The following is a 26,541-nucleotide window of genomic DNA, read 5'->3' on the forward strand; positions in this document are numbered from 1 at the left end:
GTTTCTGTTTTGTTAATCAAGCTGGCCAGTAATTAATGTGATGCTATTCAGCAGATGAGGTCACCAAGCATGGTCTTGTTTCCAGGACAGGGTTAAGAAACTCCTGGGAACAAACTGTTTGTGGCCATTTTTCCCTGTTTAGGCAGGGTTCAGTGCCTCTGTGTGGTTTCGATTCAGTTCTCTCCTCCTTGCCCCTCCAGAACGTGATTGATGGGGACCTGTGTGAGCAGTTCAACTCCATGGAGCCTAACAAACAGAAGAATGTGGCCGAGGAGCTGGACCGGACCCCACCCGAGGTGTCCAAGAAGCTGGAGGACATCCGCACGCGCTACGCGTTCTGAGTGGCAGCTGGCAGGGGCAGAAGTGCTCCTGGCTCCTCTGGGTGCTCTTCCAGGCACCATCGGGAGGAGGAATGTGTGCTTTTTTTCCCCCCTTTTCAAATATTGGTTTGGTCCTCTTGGTTTGTGTTTCAAAGTAACGTGACTCCAGTAAATACAGTATCAGCTATTAGGTTTCCCAACACATCCTGCTGCCTATGTTAAGGCTCCTGACATTCCGGCTTCTGGCCAGAGCAGTTCTCTCTTGGGAAGTGCCCAAGCAGGGCCTACAGCTGACCCTCAGCCCCATCTCCTTGTCCTCCCTTTCGGATGGAGGAGTCCTAGGGGGTCTTGCTGAAAGTTCTGTAGGGCAGATCCAGCTGAGTCTTTGTTGGGCCAAGTGGGGTTTGTGATTTCCCAGCATTTTAGGAAAGGAAAAAGGAAAGGAAAGAGCTGTGGCATGATTCAGGATTACCAGGCTCCTCTTTTAGTAGCCACTGGTGAGCTGCTCTGGGCTTACACTAGTCCTGGGGGCAGCCAATGGGAAGCTGGCTGTGGAGGGTGTAACTGTCACACTTGTCTTGAACGTTTTCTTCTGAATTGTAAGGGGGTTTTTTGGACTTGCCATTTCTGACTGTTTTCCCTGTAAATAGAGTTTTGTACAATGTTGACTCACTTGGGGGTGGGGAAGAGTGAGGCCTGAGTCTGGGACTTGATTTGTTTCATAATAACTTTGGCAAGAGAGTGTCTCCAAGCTGTGACTGTGAGCAGCACATGAAGAATAAAAGCCTGTTTTTTCATTACCCTGGCGCTGGGGCTCTTCTCCTTCATGGCAGCTGCTGCTGACCTGGCGGGAGCAGGAGGGGAGGAGGAGGAATACAGAAATATGCACACCCTGAGCCCTTGTGCTCCTGCAGGCCCCTCGCTGCCCCCCTGCCCCGTCTGGAGCTGGTGCCCTGCTGCTTGGTCTGTCCTGGGCCACACACAAAACAGGCTGTGGAGAGAGGGGAGAGTCATTCTTGCAGCCGTTCCAGAGCATGGCTGCACGTTGTTACCCAGCCTAGCAGCTGCAGCTCTGGGAGGAGCAGCTGGCTGCCAGGAGGGCTGGGGAAAGGTCCTTGTCCCAGAGGCTTGGTAGCTGGCTGCAGAGGCTCCCAGTTGGAGTGTACCCACACAGCAAGTGCTTCCTGGTTCTGCTGGGTTACTCCCTGCTTCCTGCTGGTGGGGACAGTCTGATAGCCTGTGACATCCCAGTAAGGATGCTGCTCCCCACTTGGGCTTGGAGAGACAGGTGGTCCTTGATGCCTGTGTTGCCTTTGAACAGCTTTCACATTCTCTGGTGCATGTACTGTGTGGGGTGAGGGCAAACACACCCTCCTGCCCTGTCCTTTGCACTCTCCTCTCCCCTCCTGCTTTGTTTCAACCTCGCAGGCCTGTGTTGGCAGGGGCTTACAACGCTGGGCTGCACCCTTTGGCTCTGCCAGCCCCACCCGTGCTCGCAGAGCAAAGGGCTTTGTGCTCCCTTCTGTGACCTCAGTGAGGGCGGCTGTGTCAAGGAGGGGGCAAAGGGGAGCTGAGCTTTGTGGGGTCCAGCTTCTGGCTTGCCATCAAGTGCTCACCCTGTGCTCCCTGTCCTCCCTGAGGGAGTGATGCTTTGGATCAGAGGGCGCTTCCAACAGAGCTCCAGTGGCCCTTGGTATTTGTCATGCTGGTGTCCTGAAAGTGAAAGCTGGGGGGGGGGGGGGTGTGTCTTGATGTTCCCAAACTGGTTCCAAGCACAAGGTTTTACTTGCTCGGCTGTGCCTGGTGAATAACCTGCTTCCAGTAAAAGGCAAGGCCTGGGGCCACCCATTCCTAGCCATGAGGAGCCTGGGGGCTTGTGGGGAGCTGCCTGAGCCCCCAGCTCCCCTTCACTGGGACAAGGAAAGTTTCTCTCAGAGCGCGCTCCCCCCTGCAGCTGCAGGGGATCGGGGTCCTGCTGCCGTGTGGGCGCAGAGCTCCCGGGGCTGTGCACAGGAAGCTCTTTGCCTTGGGCTCATCCCAGCACTGATTTCCAGCCCGGGAGCAGCCAGGGAGAGCGCACCGCCCCCAGCACGGTGCTGCGCCGTTCTGCACTCTCCCTTCTCTTCCTCGCCCCATCCCGGCTGCCAGGCTGATGAATACGTGGGCAGGGAATGCTGTTAAATGGCTTCCTCCAGCGACTGCAGCAGCTGCGGGCAAATTCCCTGCGGGCACCTGAGTGAGGAGCTCAGCGGCTCCTTCTCTGCTCAGAGCTGAGCATCTTGGCCCCGACGAGTGCTGAGAGGGAGGCAAGGGCCATGCCTGAGACTGGCCAGGACCAGGGGAAGCTTGGCAGGAGCACGGCAGTGGCCCTGACTGCATGCCAGGGGAATCCCAGAGCGCTCTCACAGGCAGAAGTGCATTCCTTCCCACGCGTTTCCCTGGGAGCACTGACCCACTCTTTGATAGCCGATTTTCTTGCTGACCCTTTGGATGCTCAGCAGCCCTGAGCACAGACACAGTGGCTCTTCCAAGGGGCTCTTCAGGATGATGTGGGGGAGGACAATGTCCCATGTCCCTTGGCCGCTGCTCCTGGCAGGAGCTCAGCCCTGAAGCATCCTGAGAGGATGATGTGGACTTAAGTCAGAGGGAGCAAAGTCCTGCTGGCCTGGAGCCAGTTTAGAATACCTCAGCCCCTCTGAGATTAGTGCTGCAGTGCAGCCCTTCCCCGGGCGCATCGTGGGAAGGCACTGGGCTGACTCCCACCTTGATTGCCCCAAAACGTGCCCATGGGTGCTCAGTGCAGAAAGTGCCCTGGGTCACCCTGCCAGGAAAGCCCAGCACCCTAGAGGTGCCAGTGCTGGCAGAGCAGAGCACCCAGGGAAGCCTAGAGCTGTGCAGAGTAGTCAGCTGGGCAGGCCAGGGGCTACGTGGGCACCGGACTGGGTTGGGTGGACACCCTGCAGGGACGGCTCAGCACCCTGAGGAATGGAGGAGGCATTCACCATAGTTAGACCAGCACCCAGGGTGTGGTGCAGCAAAGTACCCCGAGGAGCACGGAGGGACCCAGCAGGATGAGCCAGACACCCTGGGGATGCTCAGTTGGATGAGCTGAGCATGCTGGGGGGTACCTTGGCCAGGTGAACTGAGCAGCTGAGCATCCCGGGGACACCTGCCTGGAACAGGGGCAGATACTCTCGAGGGTCAGCCAAGCACTCTGGGGACACCCAGCTGGGGCAGCAAAGCACCCCGAGGAGCAGGGAGGTACCCACGAGGGTTAGCCAGGCACCCTGGGGACACCCCAGCCTGGGCTACCTGCGTACCCTGGGGACACCCACCCGGCTGGGCTGGCCGAGCACCCGCGGCGGAGCGGGGCCGGACTCTCCCCGGCCGTGCGGGGCGGTCGCTCGGTCCCCACTCCCCGCCCGGCCGCCGCCCCGCCCGCTCCCCGCGCCGCCGCCCCCCGCCCGCCTCCCGGGAAGCGCGGGCACGGCCCCGCCGCCGCCGCCGCCCGCGGGTGGACGCGTCCCGCGCCAGGTGGGTCCGCGGAGCCGCGCGCGGGGGGCGCGGGGGGCGGCCGGGCAGCCACGGCCCCGCTTGGGGACGCGGCACGGGGCACACGCACCCCGCGAGCCGGCCGTGTCCGCCTGGGGACACACGGCGGGGACACGGCACAGAGGTCCCTCCACTGGGGATTGTGGGTGGCACTCTGCGCTGGGACACCGCACGGCGCCTTCGCGTGGGGGCACGGCACGGTACACGGCACGGCTGCTTTCCCTTGGGACACGGCATCGCGTAGGGACACAGCGTGGCCCCCCTGGCACCGGGGCATAGTGTGGGGACGCAGATGGGGCCACTTCTGTGCTGGGATGGATAGCACATGGACACAACACACACCCTCCTTCGCAAGGGGACACGCTGTGGAACATGTGGCACGAGGACATGCTATGATCTCCTTCCACAGCGCGGGGGCATGGCAGAGCCCCCTTCGCAGGGGTGTAGGGACACGACACCTCTGTGCGGGGTCCCAGCATGCGGTGGCTTGGCCATTTCACCAGCCCCCGTCCCCCAGCGTTCCTCTGAGTCCGGCTGAGGCTGGACTTAGTCACTTCTGGGATAACGGGGCTGGGTTGATCCCCCTCCTTCCCTGGAAATCCCCGGAGGGTGTCATCAGGGAAGCCCTGGTAGCCCTGCCCCAAGCGGGACATAGGCATACACGGCCACCCGAGGCTCACGCGGGGCTGTCCCTACCCCGTGGCCGCCGGGGCTCAGAGCAGATGTCCTGCCTGGGGGCTGCAGCCTGGGCCCCTGCCTGCCCTGGGGCTGCAGCCGGGGCTCTCTTCCCCCAGATTCCCTCTTGCAGTCCGGGGGTGCTCCTGCACCCCTGCAAACACATCCCTGCCAACACCCTGTGACGGCCCCGGGACCTGCTGCCTCCCTGCCACCAGCTGGAGAGGAGAAGCCAGCGGGGACTGCCGGGAAGGGGGACTAACCCCCCATCCATGGCAGGGAACAACTACCTGGGGCTACCGGAGAGCAGCCAGTGCCCGGAGCCTACACCTGTCCCTTGTCCCCACACCATCCACGCCACTGCCCTGGAGGCTCCCGGTGAGCCCCAGCCATGTAGGCACAGCCTGGGGCTCCAATGATGGCCACCATCAACATGCAGCAGGGCTACGCTGCCGTCCTATGTGAGTACAGCTTGGGGATGGGGGGATGGCCTCAAGAGTCCCCTCAGTGGGTGGCCCTGAGGGGGCTGATGCCACTGGCTTTGGCTGCCCAGGTGTCCTGGCTGTGCTGGGGCTGGAGGCCGCGGCGCCGGGCGAATGCGAGCTCACCCGCCTGCTCCAGGACAAGCTGCAGTATGAGATGCGCCTGCAGTACATGGTAACCCCAGCTTTGGGAGGTGGGGGGACACCTGGCATTGCAGGGCCCCAATTTGCTCCAAGGGGGTCATGGGTGGGGGGCAGCACCCACTGCTCTACAGTGGCTGGGTGCTGGGTGCTGTGTTTTTTACCAGGGACAATTTTTGCCAAATTGTGGCCAGGGCTACTTCTGCTGGGGGCTGACCACATCAAAGGGCTTTTGCACTGGCTCCCCAGTGTCATAATGCTGGCAAGGATGTGCCCATTACTTTGCCCCTTGCCAGCCCCCTTGCTCTTCCTTGCCTTTCCAGAAACATTACTTTCCCATCGACTACACAGTCCAGGTCCAGTACGAAGAGGTGCTGAGGCCATCCAACATCACCCGCCTGGTAAGACAGTGACAGGGGACAGGGACAGTGACGGGAGCGCTCCAGGGACCCACGGGGGCTGCACGGCTCTCACCCTCTTGCCCTCCAGCGCAACGGGACGGTGTCGGAGGCAGCTCTGCGGTACCTCTGGTTCCATGTCAGCTCCCAGGCCGTGCTGCGGATCCGTGAGGTGCTGCCGGAGAAGCACCCATCCCGGAAGTACACCCAGGAGCTCTGCCAGCTCTTTGATGCCCTGGGCAAGGAGTACAGCAAGTACCGGCAGGTGAGAATCCCCCTGGCACCCCATGTCTCGCACTCGTGTGCTGGGAGGACACGCACTGCGTCCCCCAGGAGGGGACAACACGGGCAAGGAGGTTTTCCCTGTGCATGGGTTCTGTGGAGGGACCATCAAGAACAGGGTGCAAGGACAGAAATTGGGGGTAGGGTGCAGGGCTCTAAGGCAGTGCCTCAGCAGCATTTGTCATCTGGCATTGGTGGTTCAGTGGTAGAATTCTCGCCTGCCACGCGGGGGGCCCGGGTTCGATTCCCGGCCAATGCAAAGACTTTCTTTCTTGCCTGCAACCCGTTTCCCCTTGGGGGACCTGCTGGCCTGGGCAGGGGAGAACGGGATTGTCACACACACCGACCTCCGTCACGGGGTGGCACCAGCAGGGCCGGCGGTTGCGGGGGATCAGGCAGAAGGTGCCCAGGAGTTAATTCCTGTTTTCCCGGTGACGGTTCTGCCTTTCTGCCCAAGCTTCTGCTGCCTCGATGGAGCTGCTGCACCCCGAGACAGTTGCATTTGTGTGCTGGATGTGGGTGGCCTGTCACAGCCGGGTTGCCATGTGAAGCCAAAGAGTGGCTGGGTTGTCCTGTGCCACAGGCAGGTTGTGCAGCCCCTCCGTGGAGGAAGAGAGGAAGTTTTGCATTGTTGTGTCATGAGAGGGTTAACAGTGAGGGCTGCTGAGAAGGCCTCCTTGCTGCAGGTGTATGCGAGTCAGCGTGAGCCGTGTCGCCATGGGCTGGAGGCGCGTAAAGAGAGCTGTGAAAAGGGAGGGTGTTCAGAGGTGGCAGGGCCTGTCCCTGGTTTGGGAGCGTGGGGGAGGGCTGGGATGCCTTCCACATCTGGCATTGGTGGTTCAGTGGTAGAATTCTCGCCTGCCACGCGGGAGGCCCGGGTTCGATTCCCGGCCAATGCAACAGCTGTGTTCTTTTGCACCCTGCTGTCCCTTGGCCGCTGCCAGGGTGCCCATGGGATACTGCAGAGGCGCTCCCGTGCGTGCTCCTTTGGGCATCTCTGTAGAGGTTGGTCCCTCTGCATCTTCCCTCAGGGTCAACTTTGTAGTTTGTGTGGGTGCTCAGGCCCCAGGTGGCAGCAGCAGCTCTGCTTGCACTGACAGTCCTTGGCTCGGTGGCACCGGGGAGCAGTAAGAGGAGATGGTTTGGTGAATGACCAGCTCGACTGGGTGCCAGGGAGACTCAATGACAGCAAGGGGTGCTATGTTGGTGACAGTAAAGGTCCCAGGCTTAGGAGCAGTGGGAGGGGCTGGTTCATGTCAAGGGTGCCCAGGCCATGGAAGCAGATGGCAGCTGTGGGCAGCTCTACATCTGGCATATGTGGTTCAGTGGGACAATTATTGTGCTCCCCCTCAAAAGCCAGGGTTTGGTTCCTCATCAATGCAGCCCAGTGTCCTGACTTTCAACTCTGCAGCCCCCAGCCCCTCCACCTGACTTGAGTTCCATGCAGCCATGGGTTGCCTGTGGCTGGGAGGTGCTGCTGCACCCCAAGGCAGAGGTGTTTGTGTGCTGGATGTGAGTGACCTGTCACAGCCGGGTTGCCATGTGAAGCCAAAGAGTGGCTGGGTTGTCCTGTGCCACGGGCAGGTTGTGCAGCCCCTCTGTGGAGAGAGGGAGCTTTGCAGTGTTGTGTCATGAGAGGGTTAACAGTGAGGGCTGCTGAGAAGGCCTCCTTACTGGTGGGGCAGTAGAAGAGGCGCTTCCCTGGGCTGGAGGCGCGGTATCAGAGCTGAGTGTTGGGGTGTCCTTTGTGTGTGCCTTTGTGTGTGGTGAGCTCACAGCCGGCAGTGCCTGCCCTCATTGCGTTCACCCACGGATGTGGGGCCGTGTGGGGACGGCTCGGGAGCACTCCACATCTGGCATTGGTGGTTCAGTGGTAGAATTCTCGCCTGCCACGCGGGAGGCCCGGGTTCGATTCCCGGCCAATGCAACAGCTGTGTTCTTTTTGCACCCTGCTGTCCCTTGGGGCACCATGGGGATTCCCCTGGGTGCCTGGAGGGGTTACACACCTCTCTGGCACATCTTTCTTTCCCCCTGTGCAGATGGGAGGAGTGTCACTCTCGGTGGAACAAAGCCAGGGCACTTTAGTGATCCCTGGGGACTTGGTGGCACAGAGGGTCCATGGCCCCCTGACAATGAGGGTTTATGGTTTGGTGGCAGTGACAAGGGTCTTTGGCTCGGTGGCAGTGAGGCCCAGGCCAGTCGGGCCTGCACAGCTCTGGGGGGTGCAGCCACACCCAAGAAGGGCTGTGTTTGGGCACTGGATGTGCGTGACCTGTCACGGCTGGGTCAGCAATGTGAATCCAAAGCATGGCTGGGTTGTTCTGTGCCCCGGGGCAGGTTGTGCAGCCCTCTGTGGAGAAAGGCAGCTTTGCTCTCAGTTTTGCAGTGTTGTGTCACGAGAGGGTTAACAGTGAGGGCTGCTGAGAAGGTGTAGGTGTCGTGATGGCTTGATGCAGGGGATGTGAGGCAACGGGAAGAGGTGTTGGCCTGGGCTGGAGGCGCGTAAAGAGAGCTGTGTTAGGGTGATAAGGGAAGGTGTTCAGAAGTGGCAGGGCCTGTCCCTGGTTTGGGAGCGTGGGGGAGGGCTGGGATGCCTTCCACATCTGGCATTGGTGGTTCAGTGGTAGAATTCTCGCCTGCCACGCGGGAGGCCCGGGTTCGATTCCCGGCCAATGCAACAGCTGTGTTCTTTTGCACCCTGCTGTCCCTTGGGGCGCCTTGGTGACATCCTGGTGATCTGTCACTGCAGACAGACGTGGAAACTGTGGTGGCCGATCTGGTGAAGCTGATCCACAGCGCGGGCGCTGAGAGGCGGAGCAAGGCTGTGCGCCCCAAGGCACTGCTGGACAACTGCCTCAAGGTCATGAGGATGCTCTACGGGGTGCCCTGTGAGTTGGGGGTCAGGGTGGGGGGCCCGACCTCGGGGAACGCAGGTGGCACACAGGGGCGCCGTGTCCCACACCGTGGAACCTGTTCCCTCTGCTCAGGTCGGTGGGAATCCACCTAACACTGTGGAAGACCCCTCACTCCACCCCGCACTTGACACCTCCTTGCCCTGGAGCCCTGGATGCTGCCTCTGCTCTGCTCCTCCCAGAGCCCCATGGTGGGTTCCCAAGGAAGATCCAAAGGTGGGACAAATGCCACTCCTTCCAGGACCAAACACAACCCTTTCCAGAGCTGTGGGACTCTTTATGGCTGTGGGATCTCGTCCATCATAAATGTCTGCCACCCTTTGCATGGGTGTGGGGTCAGACACAGCCCCCTGTGGCAGGCAGCTGTTGGGGGGGCACACAGCCCTCCCTGCCCACAGGGCAGGTGAGGGCATCACCCTGTTCCTCTCCATTTGTATTTTTTCCTCAGCTTTGATTAAACACCAGTTAATTCTGTAGCATTGCAGCTCAGCTTCTGACTGGGTCCTGGGAGCCTCCAGCCTTACCCGAAATAAAGGACCAGCAAAGAGAACCCCACTGCCTCCACTGCCTCCTCTTTTGGGGTGTCAGCCACCTCCCTCACTCTGACAAAGGGATCCCTGCCAAGCTGCCTCTGTCAGCCCCGGCTGCTTCCCCAGCAAGGAAACATCTGGATTTGTTTGTTGTGCTTGGTGGCACACTGGAGGCACTGGGGCTGCCTGGCTGCCTCCCCCCTTCACAGCTTAGTTAATTACATTCATCAGCTATTAGAGACCTTAATTGGTGTATGCATGGCTTAGGCTTGTGAGTCAATGGGCACTGCAGCATGAGTGAACATCTTCCTTCTCCTCCTCCTCCTCCTCCTCCTCCTCCTCCTCCTTTTCCTCCTCCCTTCATGCCTAGTGATGATTCCTGTTTATATAAAGCCCACACAGAGCTCATATAAAACTCACAGTAGATCCACTGCTTGATAAGAGCTTTAACTAGAGGGACCTGTCTCCCATCCCTGCTGGCTTTGAGTCCCTGTGTGGTCCAGGGACCCACCTGGGGCTCAGCCCCAAGCTCCTACTCCCTCATGTCAAACGTAGGAATGATCCTTCATCCTCCTCCACTGTGGGGAACCTGAAGCTGTCCCTGCAGAATGACCCCTGCCAAGCTTCCCAGAGCATCCCCACAGCAATGGGCTCTGTGTCCAGCCCACTTGAGATATTGTGCATTTTCTTCTGATCCCTCTTTTGGGAGATGGCTTCAAGAATGACAGCTGAGAGCCTCTACAGTAAAGCACTCACAGAATCAAGAATGGGAGCCTGTTTGCAGCATCTCCTGGTGTACCATGAGGGATGGATTCAGGGAAGGTCAGCCCAGGACGCCCTGCCCAGGTCTCAAAAGACATCTTTAGGCATGTGCTGAGACTTGGGAGATCACCTGCTGTGAAACCCCCCAGCTGCTGGAACAGGAAGAACCTTTGCTGGCCTTGAACCAGCAAGAAAACGCCTGGCAGCATCTTTGGGGTGGGCATGGAAAGGCCAGCTGTTTTTGGGGTGGGCAGGCTCAGCAGGACATGGGCTGAGTTTGGGGGCTGTCTGAGATGTCCCCATAAGCAGTATGGCTTGTGGCCCTAGAGTGAGGATAGCCAGGGGCTTCTCCTGGCCCCAGGGGATGCCTTGGATTCAGGACCACACTTGGAGCATCCTTCCTTATGCTGCCCTGGCACAAATCACCATCCCAGGCCAGGGGGGCAGCAAATCCAACTCCCATCCCCCAACCTGTGCATCCCTGTTTCTATTCCCCTGCCCCCCCGACTCAGAGTGAGCCTGGAAATGGCAATTAATTCACTTTAATTAATTATTTAAGCTCAGTGTGCAGATGCTGCTCTCACCAGGGCAGCCTCTGCCCTCTCCAGTCCCAGAAGGTGCCGTTGTTGGTGGCTGAGAGCTGGGCCAGCAGCTGCAGGACACCCCGCACGCTCTCCTCCAGCGTCACCGGGCCCTGTCACACCCAAGGGAAAAAGTGAGCCAAGGTTCTCCATCCCAACACCCCCAATCCCACCCCTGGTATGGTGGAATGCCACCTCTGGCTGGGTAGGTTTGGGAACAACTGGAGATTCTCCAGCAGCCAAGGGATGTGGCTTTGCACAAATTTATTGTCCCTCATTTGAGTGCTGTAAGGATGGAGGTTCATTTCTTCATCCCTAATTAAAAAGTGACTCGTTTGTCAGCCAGAGCAGAGTAAGGGACAGCAGGACCAGGGTGCCCTCTGCTGACACACCATCAGAATGGGAAAGGAAATAAAAAATAGGGAAGAAATTGGATGGTTTGGGGAGCCCCTGGAATTGTCCCTTTGCGGTGATGGCACAGCCACTGTGGGACCAAGGCACTGCACAAATGTGGGTGCCCAGGGAAGGGATGTCCATGGTCAAGAATGCCTCAGGAAGGGATGTTCATGGGAAAGGGATGTCCATGGGAAGAAATACCCTATGAAGAAGGGATGTGCCCATGGGAAGGGATGTCTGTGGGAAGGAATGTTTCTGGGAAGGGATTTCTTTGTGAAAGGATGACCCTGAGAAGGGATGTTCATGGGAAGGGGTGGCCATGGGAAGGGACGGCCTTGGGAAGGGATGCTCCTGGGAAAGGATGCCCCCAGGAATCCCCAGGATACCCATGGGACCTTGCTGAGCTGGGACTCCATGCACCTTCCATCACTCACCATCCCCTGTTCCAAGGGAGGTGTCACATGGCCAGGATCCACAGACACGCAGAGGATCCCGCTGCTCCCGTACTCCAGGGCCAGGCACTTGGTGAGCATGTTCAGAGCAGCCTGGGAGGACAAATTCCCCTCCTCAGCATCATGATCTGACAATGCCAGGGCCAGTGCCGGGGGAATCCCCAAGGAGATGACCCCAAATTCCTCCCCATGCCCCAGGGGCAGTACCTTGCTGCAGCGGTAGCAGATGTCCTGCCTCTCCTGCCAGGCCTCTGCAACCTCGATGGAGCCCAGGATGCTGGAGATGTTGATGATGGCAGCTCTGCTGCAGCTCATCTCCCGCTGCCCTTCGGCCTCAGCCGCCTCCTTCAGCAGGGGCAGGAAGGCCTGCAGGGGATGGGACCTCAGGCATCCCCATCCTCCTCCTCCCTGTTCCCAGTGTTTGGGGCAGGGGTTGCTGTGTCCTCCTCACCTGGCTGGTCTGCAGGGGCCCGATGGTGTTGGTGGTGTAGACGAGGCTCATGTTCTCGGCTGTCTCGGTGGCCAGGGTGCTGCGGCGCGTGGTGCCGCTGTTGTTGATCAGGAGGTTGAGGCCAGCACTTCCCACCTCTGCCTGCACCTTCCTCACTGCTGCCTTGATGCTGTTGGGGTCTGTCACATCTGCAAGGGGACAGGAGGGTTTGGGGGACAGGCTGGTGGCCATGATCCTGGCAAGATGCTGTAGGATGTGGCAGGAGGCAACTCCCAGCCACTGAGCATCCTCCTGGTCCCATCAGTGACCTGGTTCAGCTAAGCCAAACCGAGGGACCCACCTGCTTGGTGGCATTTCCTGGAGCCACCCACGGTTGCAATTAAATCCTAAGAAGCTTCATCCCTTTCCCGCCCCAGCACTTACCTAGAGGCAAGATCCTGACGTTGGGAAAGCCCAAAGCCACCTCGTTAACAGCCTAGGTGGAGAAAACGAGGGAGGGGTCACATGGGGAAGCTCATGGAAGGGAGCAGAGGCTGCACCGTGCCGGGGTGGGAAGAGGGTGGCCCCTCATGTCACTGACAGGTTACAACAAGATCCAGGGGCAGCGATTTGGGGCGGGGTCGCTGCTCCTCCTCCGCGCCCGGCTGAGCGCGGCAGCTTCAAAGCCAGAAACCCCCCTGCACTCCCCATCATGCACATACCGGCACCAAGAGACTCAAAATAAATACATGCAGGTTTAATACATACATAGGGATTTTAAATATTTAAGACATATGTATGTATCTTTGGTTTATTTATATACACACACACACACACACACACAAGTATTTTTCCATACCATTCACCGTTCAGGATGCTGACACGCAGCATCGCAATTTCAGGTGGGACTGTGGCATCCCCAGGCACCCATCCCCGAGCTGACTTCCCTCCTGTCCCCCCTTCCTCCTGTCCCCCCGCCGTGCCGGTGCCCTCCTACCTTGCCCTGGGGGTCCAGGCAAGCAGCGAAGATGTGCCGAGGTGGGCTGGGCTGCTCCAGCAAACCCTTCAGCAGCCCCAGGCCCAGCCCGCCATCGCAGCCGGTCAGCAGGACACTGCCCACGCTGAGCCCCTCCATCCCCGCTGCTCTCCACAGCCGGTTGTGCTGCCCCAGCGGGATTTGGCAATCGGCCTCGATAATCCGGGAGGTGGCAACGCTGCGGGTGCTGCTGGGATGGGTGGAGCTGAGGGGCACCGCCTGCACCCCCGCTTCTGGAGGGTATGGGGCAGCAGGATGCTCTTCTGCATCCCAGGGTCACCCATCACCTTGACCATGAGGTTGTTGCACTCCTCCATACCCCAAAACACCCACCCCCCTCAAGCCATGGGAACCCCAAAGGGGTGATGGTACCTTCTCACCTGTTCCCCATTACTGGGGTGACCCCAGAGAACCAGAAAATCCATAGCAGCACAGGCAAGGCTATTAATTACAGTACAACCTTTATTAATACTGGAATCTTCACAGTGCATTCGTTACTTGTAGCAGTGACTATGGAAAATGGGGAAGGGGGGGAAAGAGGGGAATTACCACCAGGAAAAAAAAAAAATTAAAAGAAAAGACGGAATGAAAGAAAGAGAAAGAAACGTGGCAGAGGGACAGGGAGAGGGGAAGCGGCGGCAGAGGCAGGGACACGAGGGGGAAAAATAAATTAAAAAAAAAGAAAAGAATAAGGACCAAGTTAACAACAGCACCAGAAAAGTTACTTCAGTCGAAAGACAGGTCAGTTTTTTTTTCTTTTCCAAAGAATTTTTGTTTTCTGTACAAAATAAGAGACCCCCCCCTCCCTCAAACCCAAACATTTGTCACTTGGCCTCAGCGGTTCTGGGCAGGAGAAGGGGAAAGGGGGAGAACTAAATTGTTACTCCTAAGGGGGAGGGCTGGGGGGCTGCGATGCGACAGACAGCAGGGGGCGGGGGCTATGTACAGCGGGGCCGGGGTTGTGCTTTCCTCCAGCCGCCGGCAGAAAGCTGCTTTGCCTGGGGGGTCTGAGACAAACCTCCTGTGCCTGGAGCCCCCTCTGAGCAGACCCTGCACAGGGTCTGGGGGTGCTGAGCGAGGGTGAGGGGGTTTGTTGGGGGTCCCAAGTGATCCTTGTGAGGGGGGGCAAAGTGGAGGTTCAGCATCCTCAGTCCCTGCCCCCTGGTGTCCCCCCAAGACAGAGGGGATTGCAGTGCCTCTACCCCCAGCCCCCCCACCCTCTCACATGTCCCCCACTTCTTCTTCCCCCCCCTGCACCCCCAGCCCGTTGCTTGTGCCCCCTGGAATGAGGCTGAGCTGTGCTGGCCCCAAGCAGGCAGCTGGGGGGAATGGGGCCAGGGCCCCCCACTCCTGGTGCTCCTGGTGCTCCTGGTGCTCCACGGCTGGCACAGCCCTGCTGGCACCATCCTCTCCTGCTGCGGCTGGGGCCACCCGCCTGCGCCCGAGGGAAAGAAAACAGAGAGGAGAGGGAAAGCCAGAGGGGAATAGGAAAAGAGAAACAAAGGGAAAGAGGTGGAAAAAAGAAAGGAAAAAAAAAAAGGAAAATGGAAGGGAGGAGAAAAAGAGTTGAAAAGAAATTAAAAGAAAAAGAGTTAAAAAGAAAGGAAAACAAAAAAGAGTTAAAAAGAAAGGGAAAAAAGAAAAGAGTTAAAGGAAATGAAAAAGAGGACTAGAAGAGGAAAAGAAGAGGAGAAAAATAGGAAAATGAAGAAAGTAGGAAAATAGAAGGGAGGAGAAAAAGAGTTAAAGAGAAATGAAAAGAAAAAGAGTTAAAAAGAAAGGAAAAGAAAAAGAGGACAAGAAGAGGAAAAGGAGAAAAATGGGAAAATGAAGAAAATAAGAAAAGAGAAGGAAAAGTGACATAGAAGAACAAAAGAAAAAAGGCAAAAGAAAAAAGCAGAAAAACCAGGAAAAAGAAGAGGAGAAAAGGAGAAAAAGAGGAGAAAGAGGACCAAAGAGAGAACAAGTGAAGGAGGGACGTAAGGAGAGGGCAGGGCAGGAGGAGACAGAGGGGCAGGAAGCAGGGGGCAGCAGAGAGGGACAGGGCAGCGGGTGCCGGCGGGTGGGGGTCCCTGGGGAGGGGCAGTGGCTGCCCCCGGGGTCCATCGGGCACGTCCCCCTGGCCGGGGCAGCATCACGATATCCGCGGGGCCGACCTGTCGTTGGTGACGGTCCTGCGCAGCCGCACCCCGCGCCGGATGGCCACCAGCATGTCTTCGGCCGGGGGGTCCATGGAGGCCGCGGGGGGCGGCGCGGGGGTCTCCTCGCCGGGGCCGGACCCCACGAGGGCGGTGGGGAAGGGGAACTGGCCTTCCCCCAGGGCGTGGGCGCCGGCCACCAGCTCCCCAATCTTCTCCACCAAACTGTGCCGGTTGGCAGCCAACTGTTGGTCCTCCTCTTCCTCAGCGGAGAGGTGCTGGCCGGCCCCGGGGTAGACAGAGATCTCCATGGCACCGCCACCCCAGGCGGTGTTGGGAAGGCTCAGCCGCTTGGGCGAAGCTTTGGCAAAATCCAGGGGGTTCGGAGAGGCGTCGTCGGCATAGAAGACGCACTCTTCGCTGCCCACCCGCGTAGGGCCGGCGTAGCCAGGGGAGTCGGGCACTGTGGGGGTCTTCACGGGGACGATGGGGGGTCGGATGGGGATGGGGCCAGCGTTGGACAGCGTACGGCGGACCGAGGGCTTGGTGGAGGGCGTGCGGCGGATGGTGGCCACCCCCGGGGTGGTGCCGGCCGGGAGGTTGGTGCCGGTGGGCAGCCCGGCGGTGGAGGCGGGACGCTTGGTCTGGATCATCCGCCGGTAGTTCTGGGCGATGTTGCTGTTGCGTGGGATGGTGGAGGACTTGTCGAAATCGCTCTGCGGGTCACACTCCACATCACCGTTCACCGAGTAGCAGTCGTAGTCGGAGCCTGGGGAGGGAGCAGCACTATCAGTGTGGCTGGGGGGACAGTGGTAGCCAAGCTCAACCATGTCATTAAAGCCAGCCCCAGCCACTTCCATCACAGCACAACAACAACCAAATTCAACTACCATGATTGTCACACAACCACTACTGTCCCAGTCATTGCTGGCACAACATGCTCCCCACCAAACACAAACATCACTACTGTTGGAAAGCACAGTCACCCCAGCCATCACACTGAAATTACAACCAAACCCAACTGTCACCATCACAACCACCCCAATCACAGCCATCACTACATGATCACAGCCAAGCTCCACTGTCACCACCACATGCTCATAACTGGCTCAGACATCATCATGCCAACATCATGACAGATGTGGTTATTTGATCTCCAACTACTGACTCTGTTGCCATCACTTACCATCTGCCACCATCTTCACCTGTACTCAACCTCTGTGCACAGACACATCACCTGTTATGGCACTTCCTGGCACAACTGCACCCACTGAGCCCCAGCTAGCACCCAAATAACCAGGAAAAGCTTTGGCTATTTGTGGCACCAGCCCCTACACAGTATGACCATAGCCCGGTGCTATGACACCCAGCACACACAACTGTGCCCCAGGACCACCAAAACCTCTGTTGTGCCCTTCCCCACTCTAAGTGCCATTTCAGGTGGTCCCAGGTACCCCTGGTGCCAGTACCTTGGGAAGGGATGGTGTCCTCAGAGCAGGAGGGGGTGGTGGTCTGCGTGCTGTAGCCACTGGAGTACTGCAGCGAGTCCCGGCTGCTCTTCTGGTGCTCCAAGCTCAGCCCACGGGTCAAGACCATGGCCAGGTCGCTGGCGGCAGGGGACACCTCCTCCCCATGCTGCTGGGGCAAAGGGCACTGTCAGCACCCTGGTTCCTCCTCTGGGAGTCCCCAGGAGCCCCCCACCTCTGTGCCCTCCCTGCCACAGCTGGTACCTTGGCAGCAATTGTAGCTGGCGACATCCGGGGCCTGGGAGCATCCTCGGCACCGATGCCTGGGTACCCCCCGGCAGGAGAGCCCATCTCGGCCTCCCGCAGGTGCTCCACGCGGTCCTTGCGCCGCTGCAGGGTAGGGACCACCGGCTGGTCATAGGGGCTGGCCTTGGACCAGTCCTGCAACGGGCAAGGCATGCAGTTCATGCTGGTGACACTGGGGAGCAGGAGTGTGGCAGGAGAGGTCTCAAGCTGATGTCCCCCGTGTCAAGCCACGGGTGCTGCTCAGGATGCTCTGCCCCATGCAGGAAGGGAGGGGAGGGTCTGGGGGCTGAACCCCATGAAGTGAGGGGGGAATCACGTGTGAAATGCAACCCTGGTGGGATGGCAAGGACTAACCGAGGTGGGGGAGCTGCACTCGCTAACTGACTGGCAGGTTTCGGATGCCTCTGAGGACGCCGAGCTGGAGGACTTCTGCTGTGCCGTGACGAGCCGAGAGCCGGAAGGTGAGAGAAGAGGCAGTTAGCAAGCAAAGCCAGAGCCATGACCCTGGTTAGAGCAGCACCCACAGCTCCCTGGCTGAGCAAGGCCCCCAGCCCTTCTCCCCTCTGGCAGTAGCTGCAGGATGGCGAGCAGGATGCGACCTTGGCAGTGGGGTCAAGAACTGGGATGATGCACTGCCCCAACCCTGCCCCCTCTCACCCCAAGCCATGCAGAGCCAAGAGGTATTTTGGGTTGCTGGGTTGGTGATGCCAGGTTAGCATAGACAAGTGGGAATGGCAACTCCCTGGGGATCCCGGAGCATCCTTGGCACTGGGGATGGTGCAGCATGAAGGGGAAGCTTTGCCTCATGCTGTCTGGTGGGTGGCATAAATTGGGTATTATGGGGCTGTGGTGATTGGGAAACACCCTGTTCTCCTGGCACGGGGAGAGGGATCTCTGTGCCTCATCCCTGGGGGAATTCCCTGATAGGGTTTCTCTGCCATGTGGCCCAGGATGCCCACAGCTATGGCAGGCACCCTCAATATTCCCAATATTTATTCCCCTTGATGCCAACACAGATGGAAATAGTTCTGAGGGTGGGTCTGATCACCTCTCCACCGGACCCTTGTGCTGCGCCCAGCACCACCCACCCATTCTATGGAAGAGGAAACTGAGGCATGGAGGTTGGCAGCACGGACCACCCTCCCTGTACCTGGCTGGTGATGTCCGAGGGCATGGGGGAAGGTGGTTTGGAATAAGCGGCGTCCTGGGAGATGAAGCCGGAGTCGTGGGAGGAGACGCTGGAGAGGCGGGTGGCGGCGGCGGGGGGCTGCGCCAGGCTGCGGTAGCGATAGGTGGAACTGGGTGAGCAGGTCTGAGCCCCGCCGGGCCACGCCATGCCACCCTTGGCACTGCTAACGCTGCTGGGGGGGCGCCGGGGGGACGGGGACACGCCGGTGGGAAGGACAAAGGAAGGAAAAGAAAATTTAAGACAGAGGTTCGGAGGTGGCAGGATGGCCAGCGCCCTGCCACACATCCCAACCTGGGGAAACTGAGGCATGTAGTCCTCCTGGGGGTGTCCCTTTGCCTCCTGGGGTGGCCCTGCGGCAGGGAACAGGCTGGGGGACATGACAGAGGTGGTATGCTTTTCCCCAAACACCCATGCACGGCACACATGTCCCCAGACCCTGGAGGACAGGGCATGTGTCGGGCCCCCATCCTGCCCCATAGGTCCACCAGCCCTGCCCAGTGCACCAAGACCAATTCCTCCATATTAGTGGGAGCCACCTGCCCATATGGACATGAGAAGGTGGACATGCACCTGGTGAGCAACCCCAAAAGCCGTAAGCATCATTAACCCACTGAGGTTAACGAAGACCCACTGAGGTTAACGAAGAGGGTTGGATTTCCTGGCTGTGGTTGGGTGTGGAGCCCACCTCACCATACCTGCACATGCTGGACTTGCGGGAGCTGGAGCTGCTGGGTGAGGATGGGGGCGTTTGGTAGGACCAGCTGTAGTCAGAGCCCTTCAGGTCCTTGATCACCTGCAGGAAAGATGGGGTTTTAAGTCCCCCCTAAAGATGCCTCCCTGCTCCCCTGACTTGCCCCTACTGACCTGCTCACTGGCGGGGGGCAACTTGTGGGGCTCAGCGGTGAGCACCACCAGGTCCTCAATGATGCCCTGCAGGTGGGTGATCTCTCCCAGCATGGTGAGCTCCCCGTTCTGAGGACAGACAAGAGAGAGCATCAGCATCCACTGGGCAGAAGGAACAACCCTTGACCCTCCCGGCCCCCAACACTCACCACCACAGGCTGCAGGAAGGTGATGAAGGTGCAGAAGCGGCCCCGCTCCTCGATGAGGGCTTTGCGGACCGCCTGCTTCTCCGTCTCCTCCAGCAGCAGGTACATGTCATTGACGTCCTGCAGTGCGTTGTCCAGCTGGGGCTGCAGGTCCCCCTTCCCTGAGAGATGGGGCACTGTCAGCCCTGGGCTCCCCTGCCACCCTCCCCAGGCTGCTGGCGGTGCCACTGCCAAGCCGAGGCCATTCCCCCAGCTTGAGGACAGCACCCCATCTTCACATTCCAGCACATACCATAGGTCTCCCACTCTGCCCATCTCCCTGGAAGGTCCAGGAGCACCCTCACCCCACAACAGACCTGGGCAGGGGGCTTCTCTGCCACTCCATCCCCATCCCTGGCACTTGGGACCAGAGGACCCCTTGGGCTACTACATGGTGAGTCTGGCATTGCCTCAGGATATGGGGTGCAGGCTAAGCTAAGCTAAAAGCAGGGTGAGGGTGGGAACTGGGAGTGGATGGACGGACGGACAGACAGACAGAGGCTGGGGAGACTGGGGGGAGTAGATGAGGAAGCAGAGAGGGGGCCGGTGGTGGGGGGCAGCGGTTCACTTACCAAGTAGCTCTACAGGAAGGATGTGGAGGGGAGGGAAGAGAGAAGGAGACAGAGAAAACGTGTGAAAAGAGGCCGAAGGCTGGGGCTCATGCCCCGCCTCCCCACCACCCCCGGGCCGTGCTGGCACCTCCCTTTCTACAGGGAGGCAGCAGGACCCCCCTAGTGCCCACCCCCCGGTTGGCAGTGCCACAGCCGGGATACCGGCCCTGGCTGGGGGTGCTGTGGAGGGGCTGGTGGGGGCAACCCCCAGGAGACCCCCTCTCACCTTTGCGAGCCTTTTTCTGGAGCTTGAGGGTGTCAGAGGACTTTTTCTTGATCTCATGGCGTGCTCGCTTGTACTCTGGGGGTGCAGAAGTGCTGTCAGAGGGGAGCCCTGTCCAGCAGCCACCCTGCACAGATCCGTCCTGTCCCCCTTGTACCTTTCGCATGGTCCTTGTCCAGCTGATTGGCAGTTTTCTTCCAGTCCTCAATCCTGTCCTGCAAAGGGTTTATCAGGCTCTCCATGAGGGCACTGGAGCAGGGAGAGAGAAGCAGAGTGTGGGAGAGTGCTGGAGCCATGCTGGAACCATTCCCCACCCATGTCAACCAGCACCCAGCATCCCTCCTTAGGGAGGGAATGAGCCTGGCCAGGCCGTGCCACCAACGCCGTGGGTTTGGAGCTGATCCTGGTGCTGCTTACTTGGTGAATTGCCGGAGCTTGGCCTCGATGCTGCGGTGCCGCATGCACATCCGGGTCAGCGCCGAGCCGATGTCCCTCGTGGCACCTGGGGGGAGCAAAGTGCTGCTGACGAGGGGCAGGGACACCCCCACACCAGTCCCAGCCCAGTTTGTACGGTGGGAACAGGGTGGGTTGTGACAGGGACCATCAGCACTGGGATGTACTGGGCAATGGGGACACTTTAGGCAGGGGGTGGCTTGTTTTTTCCCACGATAAATCCACAAAATAAAGAAATAAATAATCATCCACTAACTAATACATGAAACACTAAATATATCTTCTGGAGGCTTTGAAATTAGAACCTGCTCCCATTTTTTCCCAGTTTGTCTTAAATTTGGCGCTGGGGGCCCAGGGAAGGGAGGTGATGAGGTACCCTGGCTTAGTTCCAGGCAGTCAGCTCTGTCCCACACCTTCAGGCACAATCACGAGCGGATAAAAAGGGAGTCTAAACTCCCGTGGGGGGGGATATTTGCCAGCAGCAGATAGCAGGAGCATCCTTTTTAGGTGAAACCGCTGAAGCCTAAGGATGGCCACATGGTGGCAGTGCTGCTGGCAATTCCTACAGAAAACGGAAATAAAAAATCCTTGGGTGCAAACTAAGGAGTGACATTCAGTCTTTCTTTCCCCTAAAAAAGCCTCCAAAGAAACCTCCCACCCCTTTGTAGGAGTTTTGGATGTCCCTCAGTCTCCCAGTGCTATGGAAATAGGGGAACCCATGGGCCTTTTCCTACTCTGGGGTAGTCTCCTAATCCAGATCCTAATGCTCTTATCCCAGCTCCTGCTGCTTCTAATCTGATTCTCATGCACTGTGTGCAAGGCCAGCAGCCAGCCCCCACCCAGTGCCTCAGTTTCCCCACGCTGCTGCTCTGCTGCCCACCCTCCAAAAAGCCCTGCAGGTAGAGCAGCACTACAGGGTGACACTGACTCCTGTGGTGCTGGTCCCCAGCTGTCCCCAGCACTGCTCCTGTGCCTCCTCCTTGCTTTGACTGCCTGGGCTGACAGGGAGCTGGAGGAGCCCTAATCCCCCTGGTGCAGTGGGCTAGTGGGTTTGGAGGCAAAGCTGATCCTGGCTCAAGCTGCTGCCTCCACCTCCTCCTCCTCCTCCTCCTCCTCGCGTGGCTCCAGATGGCCTGGATGCCGCCAGTCTGCAAACCAGCCCGGGACCATCTGCTTGGCAGAAGCCAGGCAGTGGGAAGTGGCTCCTCACTGCCAGCAGGCACCTGGAGAGGGTCTGGGGGATGATCCTTCCCCTTCACTCCCCAACAGTATTGGGGGACCCCACATACAGCCTTGGCTCTTCAGTCACCTCCCTGGTGAGTTAGGGTTTGTCCCCAGAACAGTGAAGCTCGGACTCCTGAATCTCCCTCTAACTAATTCCCCTTCCCTGGGGACCCCCGGAGCAGCTGGGACCCCCCTGGGAACTCCCCAGATGTGTGCCAGGGACAAGGAAGGTGGATTCTGCATCCCAGGGGGCAGAGACAGGTGCAGGAGACCCTGATGTGGGGCTGAGCCACCCTGAATGTCCCAGCCCCACCAGAAAATGTGGCTAAGCACCCACGGGTGGTGAGAAGCAGCACCCACATGGGTGCTCACCTCCTTCCCCCTCCCCACTCCATCCTTCCAGTGCTGCTTCCCAGGGAATGCTGCACCTTGGTGTGGGAACAGGCTGGATATCTCTCTGTGGATGGTGAAGCTGCTGCTTGAAGTCCACCCCAGAAATGTGGGCAGGGCACACCCCACAGGGGACACTCACCACCTGTGTCCCTGCCCAGACAAGCCTGGGGACGCCCACCCCTAGGAGAGAGGCCCCTACCTCGGGTGTTGGTGGCCATGTCGGCCACTTTCTGGAAGGCATCCAGGAAGGCAACTGCGGCCAGCACCGTGGTCCTGAGGCAGAGAGAGCGAGGGGGAGCTCAGTGGCTGTGGGACACCTGGGATGTGTCATGAGGAGGGGGATCCCCCATGTCCCACCCCCCCTTTAGCCACTCACCTGAGCTGGGAGTGCAGCTTGGTGGCCTTCGAGTTGAAATCCTCCCATATGGGGTAGGAGCTCTGCAAGGAGGAAGGGTGATGGTGAGAGACAGGGACCCTCACCCCCTGCACTGCTTCCCCAGTCAGGGCAGGTCCCTCCTGCACTGGTGCAGAGAGGGCAGCTCAATAGCTTCTCTGATGGCTAATAAAGGCTGAGCACAACTCTTTTCCCTCCTGATGTTTTTCCCTTTCCAGTCTGGCCACCCAAACCTCTAGACCATGGAGACCTCAGGATTTTGAGTGATTTCTTCCTCATTGAGGGCATGAAATAAAAAATCTTTAAGACTCTGGCCAGCAGTAGAGGAGACCCCCAGCAGCAGCTTCTCCCCAAAACACTGATGGCCAAAGCCACCATCATGGAGAGCTCCAGTCCCACAGACAGGAGCCCCAGTCCTCACCTCCCCTGAGCCCAAGGACCAACAGGGCAGGAGGGGAGGTCGGGGTCCCCAGAACCCTGAATGGGGCAGTTGTGTGGGGACAGGGACAGGGCACAGGTGCTTGGGGGGCCACCCCAGTGCTGGGCCAATGAGGCCACTCTGGTGCCATCCTGGCAAGGCCATCTGTGCAAGACCATTCCCACTGCCCTTGTGGCGAGGCTGTTCCAGGGCTGTCCTGGTGCAACCATTCGTTCCAGTGGAGTCATCCCAGGGCAGTCCCAGTGCCACCATCCCAGTGAGGACATCCCAGTGCCACTGTTTCAACAAGTCTCTCTCAGCGCTGTCCCCTGAAGCCAGTCCCAGCAGACCATGCTGCTGCCATTCCAGTGAGGACTGTCCCAGTAATGCCAGCTGCAGCGCCATCCCAGCAAGGCCATCCTGGTGCCATCACAACAAGGCTGATCCTGATCCATCATACAGCCAGGCCATCCCAGTGTCACCATCCCAGCAAGGCCAATCCATGTTGTCCTGGTGAGATTAATCCTGGTGCTGTCTTGACAAGGCCATCCCAGTGTCACCCTTGCATGGCCAGTACCGGTGCCATATTCCAGTGAAGCTATTCAGGTGCCCCAATCCTGGCAAGGCCATTCCAGTGCTGTTCCAGTGAAGCTGGTCCCAGTGGTACTATCCCAGCAAAGCCATTCCAGTAGGGCCAGTCCTGGTTCATCATCCTGGTGAAGCCATGCTGGTGCTGCTCTCCTAGCAAGGTCAGTCCTGGTCCCGCTGTCCCAGTGACAGAATCTCGGTGCTATCCTGGTGTCACCATCCGATGGCAGTGACAGGCATCTGTAAAACTCCCCTAGGGCAGCCACCAGGCTGGGACACGTACATTGCCACACATCCACATGGGCACTACGGCTTGGTGGCAGCTTGGGAACAAGGTTTGCACTGAGGCAGCATGAGACCAGCCCAGCATTTTTTGGGACCATGAAAGCCCCTATTTCCTCATGAGCCAGCAAAGAAAGGGTTTGAGGGTGCCACTTGACACATCACTCACTTCTGGCAGTGACCCCCTGGTTGTGGGTCCCCAGGGACTGTCATTGCCAGAGGGCTGGGCCACCATTCCTGGGCCACTGGCTCCGGGCCACCTTCCTTGGCCACCCTGGGCAGGGCAACTGAGGCTCCCGTGTAGAAGGGAGCAGACTGAGATGCCCCCAAACCCCTGTGATGCCAGGCATGAGGAGGATGGGGAAGAGGACAATGGGCACAAGGACATGTCAAGGTCACTCAGGGACACTGAGCACACGAGGAGAGGCAACAGGAATGAAGCCAGCTTAGGGACTGTCACCAACAAACAAATTCTCCCCAGCACAGGCCAAGGGGTGCTGAAATGGCCACCCACCACCAAAATAAGGTCCCCTTGCCCTGTGACCAGCACAGGGGTCCCAGCCATAGGACCATAAGCACATCACTGCCCTTCAATGCCAGCAGTTCTTCAAGCAGAGAGTTACTTGTCCCCCAGTGCCTGTGCCAGGACACCCACATGGCTGGGACATGGGGACAGCACACCCTCAGGTGCCACTGGCACTCGGCTGGGGCTGTGCAGGGCACAGGCTGAGGCCCAGCTGTAGTGTGATGGGGTTTTCCTCCTTTTTCATGATTTTTCTTTAATCTTTCCTACCTTCAAATGGCATGAAATTGACTCCAGCCCAGTCTCCTCGAGTGAGGGGTTCCCAGCCCCACCACATCCGGATGGTGCTGGGCACGTCCCTGGGGGGTGACAGCTCTGGGCTGGCTTATCCCCTCTGAAGCCTCAGCAGGGGAATGGGGAAACTGAGGCAGGGGCTGCCCCACCTGCCACCTGGGAGTGTGGGACTCAGCCAGGCTGCCTGCAGAGGGTGGCTGGGGTGAAGGCGTTTGGGGGAGGGAGCTGAACACCCCAGCACCCGTTTTGCACCAGCCCTGGATCCCTCTGCCCTGGGGAGAGTAGGGATTTTCTCCCTGGAGCTTTTCTCCCAGCCCTGAGCCAGAGTCCGGCTGCAGAGCCACCACTGCCCCTCGAAGGGGTTAATCTCCTTCCCAGCAAGGCTTTTATTTTTTTTTTTATCCCCCCCTCCCCTGCTTTGGCAATGACAGCATTGTCTGGACGGGTCTGCAGCATGAAGAGAGGAAGAGGAGGAGGAGGAGGAGGAGGAGGAGGAAGAGAGCATTTGCCTCCCAAAAATGACTAGGGCTAAACCCCAGTGCTGGAGCTGGCTGTGGGAATTTCAGTCCCCCGAGATGAAGAAACATGGCTGGTCCCCTCCTCCCCACTCAGCCCCTGCTCAGAAATGCCCCCCAGCATTTTTAATGTATTTTTTGAAATGAAAACAAACAAACAAAAAGGTTTTTTTAAACATGGCCCCATCCTGCTCCCAGTGAGGGTGGAGGCAATATCCTCTTCCCGGGTTAGGAAATGGGATCAAGGAGCTAGGGGACCTTTTTGTTCCACTGGTGTCAACCCCATTGGGTCTGAGAGAAATCCAGGCTGGGCATGGGGCAGGGGGGACAGGGACAACATGATGCCTGAAGTGGGTGGCAATGCCTGGTGTGGGGCCAGTTGTACCCGGCGAGGGGCAGTGATGCCTGGTCTGTGTCACCCGACAAGGGGCTCAGGCACCCGAGGATGGATACAGGGCTGATATGGAGCCAGGATCTCCAGGATGGGCTCCAATGCCCAATACAGGGCCCCGATGAATATTATGGGGTTGATGCAGGGCTCTGGCACCCAGTGCCACGCTCTGACACCCAGTGTGAGACCTTGATGCCCGACATGGTGCTCTGATACCCAGTGAAGGATAACAGGGCAGATATAGGGCTGCAACACCCAGAACGGGGCTCCGATAGCCAGAGACGGATCTGGGGATCATGTGGGGCTGCAATCCCCAGGATGGAGCTCCAATCTCCAACGCTGGATATAGAGATGATGGGGGGCTGGATATAGAGATGATGGGGGGCTGCGATCTCCAGGGCTCCGAAGCCCAACACAGAGCTCCGATGCCCAGTAAGGGGCTGATGTGGGGCTCTGGGAACCCGTGCCGGGCTCTGACAGCCGATGTGGGACCCCGACACTCGCTGTGGGGCTGATGTTCGGGCTGCCATACCCGATGCGGGCTTCCAATCCCCATCTCGCGGCTGGGCAGCAGAGCCTCGCTACCCACCGCGGGACGGGCACCGGCGGCGGCAGCGCGGGGGCTGCCTGGGGAAGCCGGGCGATGGGGGGATGGTGCGGGGGGAGCGCTGTCACGGCAGCAAAACCGGGGCGCGGGGGGGGGGATCCCCTACCTTCATGTCGTTGATGATGGCTTGGAAGAGGCCGCCAAGGGCTCCGCACTCCTTCTCCGCCGTCTCCATCGCGGCGCTGCGGCAGCCCGGGGCGGGCGGCGCCGCCGGGGGAGGCCGCGGCGGCGGGCCAGGCTCAGCGGCGGCGGGGGGCGGGCGGCGCCCGGGCGGCGGCGGCGGCGGCGGCGGGGGGGGCACAGCGGCGGAGCGGCGGCGGAGCCGGGCGGGGCATCGCCCCCTGCCTGCCTCCCTCCCTCCCTCCCTCGCCCTCCGCGGGTGCTGCACGGACCCGCCGCCCCCTGGCAGCGGAGCGGGGCGCGGAGCGGAGCGGGGCGCGGGGAGCTCCGGCCCGGGGCGGTGGCGGGGGCGGGGCGGGGCGGGCGCTG

At 59.4% G+C, this 26,541-nt stretch overlaps 4 protein-coding genes and 4 non-coding genes across 23 annotated transcripts in view; 6 read left to right on the forward strand and 2 right to left on the reverse strand.

Moving 5' to 3' along the window:
• The window catches only part of SF3B3 (splicing factor 3b subunit 3), a 29,038-nt gene extending 27,918 nt beyond the window's left edge, over positions 1–1,120 (forward strand). The window contains exon 26 of the mRNA XM_036390259.2: positions 201–1,120. Coding sequence (XP_036246152.1) covers positions 201–341 — 141 coding nt within the window. The 3' untranslated portion in view covers positions 342–1,120. The remainder of the gene's footprint in view (positions 1–200) is intronic.
• A 2,661-nt stretch (positions 1,121–3,781) lies between these two features.
• Positions 3,782–9,312, forward strand: IL34 (interleukin 34). Of its 3 annotated transcripts, none has more exons than XM_036390683.1 (7): positions 3,782–3,854; positions 4,667–5,008; positions 5,101–5,204; positions 5,494–5,571; positions 5,660–5,833; positions 8,600–8,738; positions 8,838–9,312. In XM_036390683.1, the coding sequence occupies exons 2-7, from the start codon at positions 4,963–4,965 to the stop codon at positions 8,855–8,857; spliced, it is 561 nt and encodes a 186-aa protein (XP_036246576.1). In that variant the 5' UTR covers positions 3,782–3,854; positions 4,667–4,962; the 3' UTR covers positions 8,858–9,312. The 3 variants fall into 3 exon arrangements, with proteins under 3 accessions (XP_036246576.1, XP_036246578.1, XP_036246577.1); XM_036390685.1 differs by having other exon boundaries at positions 3,787–3,854; positions 4,827–5,008; XM_036390684.2 differs by lacking the exon at positions 3,782–3,854 and having other exon boundaries at positions 3,998–5,008.
• On the forward strand, positions 6,039–6,109 carry TRNAG-GCC (transfer RNA glycine (anticodon GCC)). Its single transcript has one exon. It is a non-coding gene; the product is annotated as a tRNA-Gly (tRNA).
• TRNAG-GCC (transfer RNA glycine (anticodon GCC)) lies at positions 6,679–6,749 on the forward strand. The gene has a single exon. It is a non-coding gene; the product is annotated as a tRNA-Gly (tRNA).
• Positions 7,707–7,777, forward strand: TRNAG-GCC (transfer RNA glycine (anticodon GCC)). The gene has a single exon. It is a non-coding gene; the product is annotated as a tRNA-Gly (tRNA).
• TRNAG-GCC (transfer RNA glycine (anticodon GCC)) lies at positions 8,457–8,527 on the forward strand. Its single transcript has one exon. It is a non-coding gene; the product is annotated as a tRNA-Gly (tRNA).
• A 1,277-nt stretch (positions 9,313–10,589) lies between the features above and the next one.
• Positions 10,590–13,323, reverse strand: LOC118691173 (C-factor-like). The gene is made up of 6 exons (XM_036390270.2): positions 12,911–13,323; positions 12,358–12,409; positions 11,935–12,122; positions 11,691–11,849; positions 11,466–11,576; positions 10,590–10,748 (listed from the first exon to the last, which is right to left on the reverse strand). The coding sequence occupies exons 1-6, from the start codon at positions 13,046–13,048 to the stop codon at positions 10,635–10,637; spliced, it is 762 nt and encodes a 253-aa protein (XP_036246163.1). The 5' UTR covers positions 13,049–13,323; the 3' UTR covers positions 10,590–10,634.
• A 68-nt stretch (positions 13,324–13,391) lies between these two features.
• On the reverse strand, positions 13,392–26,297 carry MTSS2 (MTSS I-BAR domain containing 2). Of its 14 annotated transcripts, none has more exons than XM_036390264.2 (15): positions 26,159–26,297; positions 22,417–22,478; positions 22,240–22,313; positions 20,388–20,472; positions 20,128–20,219; positions 19,974–20,048; positions 19,709–19,717; positions 19,101–19,258; positions 18,913–19,020; positions 18,744–18,841; positions 18,010–18,217; positions 17,214–17,291; positions 16,818–16,994; positions 16,557–16,725; positions 13,392–15,856 (listed from the first exon to the last, which is right to left on the reverse strand). In XM_036390264.2, the coding sequence occupies exons 1-15, from the start codon at positions 26,225–26,227 to the stop codon at positions 15,084–15,086; spliced, it is 2,235 nt and encodes a 744-aa protein (XP_036246157.1). In that variant the 5' UTR covers positions 26,228–26,297; the 3' UTR covers positions 13,392–15,083. The 14 variants fall into 14 exon arrangements, with proteins under 14 accessions (XP_036246157.1, XP_036246160.1, XP_036246159.1 ...); XM_036390267.2 differs by having other exon boundaries at positions 18,010–18,136; positions 26,159–26,296; XM_036390266.2 differs by having other exon boundaries at positions 17,214–17,288; positions 26,159–26,296.
• Between the last annotated feature and the right edge of the window lie 244 nt (positions 26,298–26,541).

The sequence above is a fragment of the Molothrus ater genome, chromosome 12 (genome assembly GCF_012460135.2).
Source record: "Molothrus ater isolate BHLD 08-10-18 breed brown headed cowbird chromosome 12, BPBGC_Mater_1.1, whole genome shotgun sequence".
Classification (NCBI taxonomy): Eukaryota; Metazoa; Chordata; class Aves; order Passeriformes; family Icteridae; genus Molothrus; species Molothrus ater.

Coding starts and splice junctions, on each gene's coding strand:
- LOC118691173 (XM_036390270.2), bottom strand. CDS start 13,048: ATGGAGGGGCTCAGCGTGGGCAGTGTCCTGCTGACCGGCTGCGATGGC. Junction 12,410..12,910: donor GCCTGGACCCCCAGGGCAAG/GTAGGAGGGCAC, acceptor TTCTCCACCTAG/GCTGTTAACGAGGTGGCTTT. Junction 11,850..11,934: donor GGCCCCTGCAGACCAGCCAG/GTGAGGAGGACA, acceptor CATCCCCTGCAG/GCCTTCCTGCCCCTGCTGAA.
- IL34 (XM_036390683.1), top strand. CDS start 4,963: ATGATGGCCACCATCAACATGCAGCAGGGCTACGCTGCCGTCCTAT. Junction 5,834..8,599: donor AGTACAGCAAGTACCGGCAG/GTGAGAATCCCC, acceptor CTGTCACTGCAG/ACAGACGTGGAAACTGTGGT. Junction 8,739..8,837: donor GATGCTCTACGGGGTGCCCT/GTGAGTTGGGGG, acceptor CCCTCTGCTCAG/GTCGGTGGGAATCCACCTAA.
- MTSS2 (XM_036390260.2), bottom strand. CDS start 26,227: ATGGAGACGGCGGAGAAGGAGTGCGGAGCCCTTGGCGGCCTCTTCCAA. Junction 22,314..22,416: donor AAGCTGCACTCCCAGCTCAG/GTGAGTGGCTAA, acceptor TCTCTGCCTCAG/GACCACGGTGCTGGCCGCAG. Junction 17,292..18,009: donor CCTCGGACATCACCAGCCAG/GTACAGGGAGGG, acceptor GTCACGGCACAG/CAGAAGTCCTCCAGCTCGGC.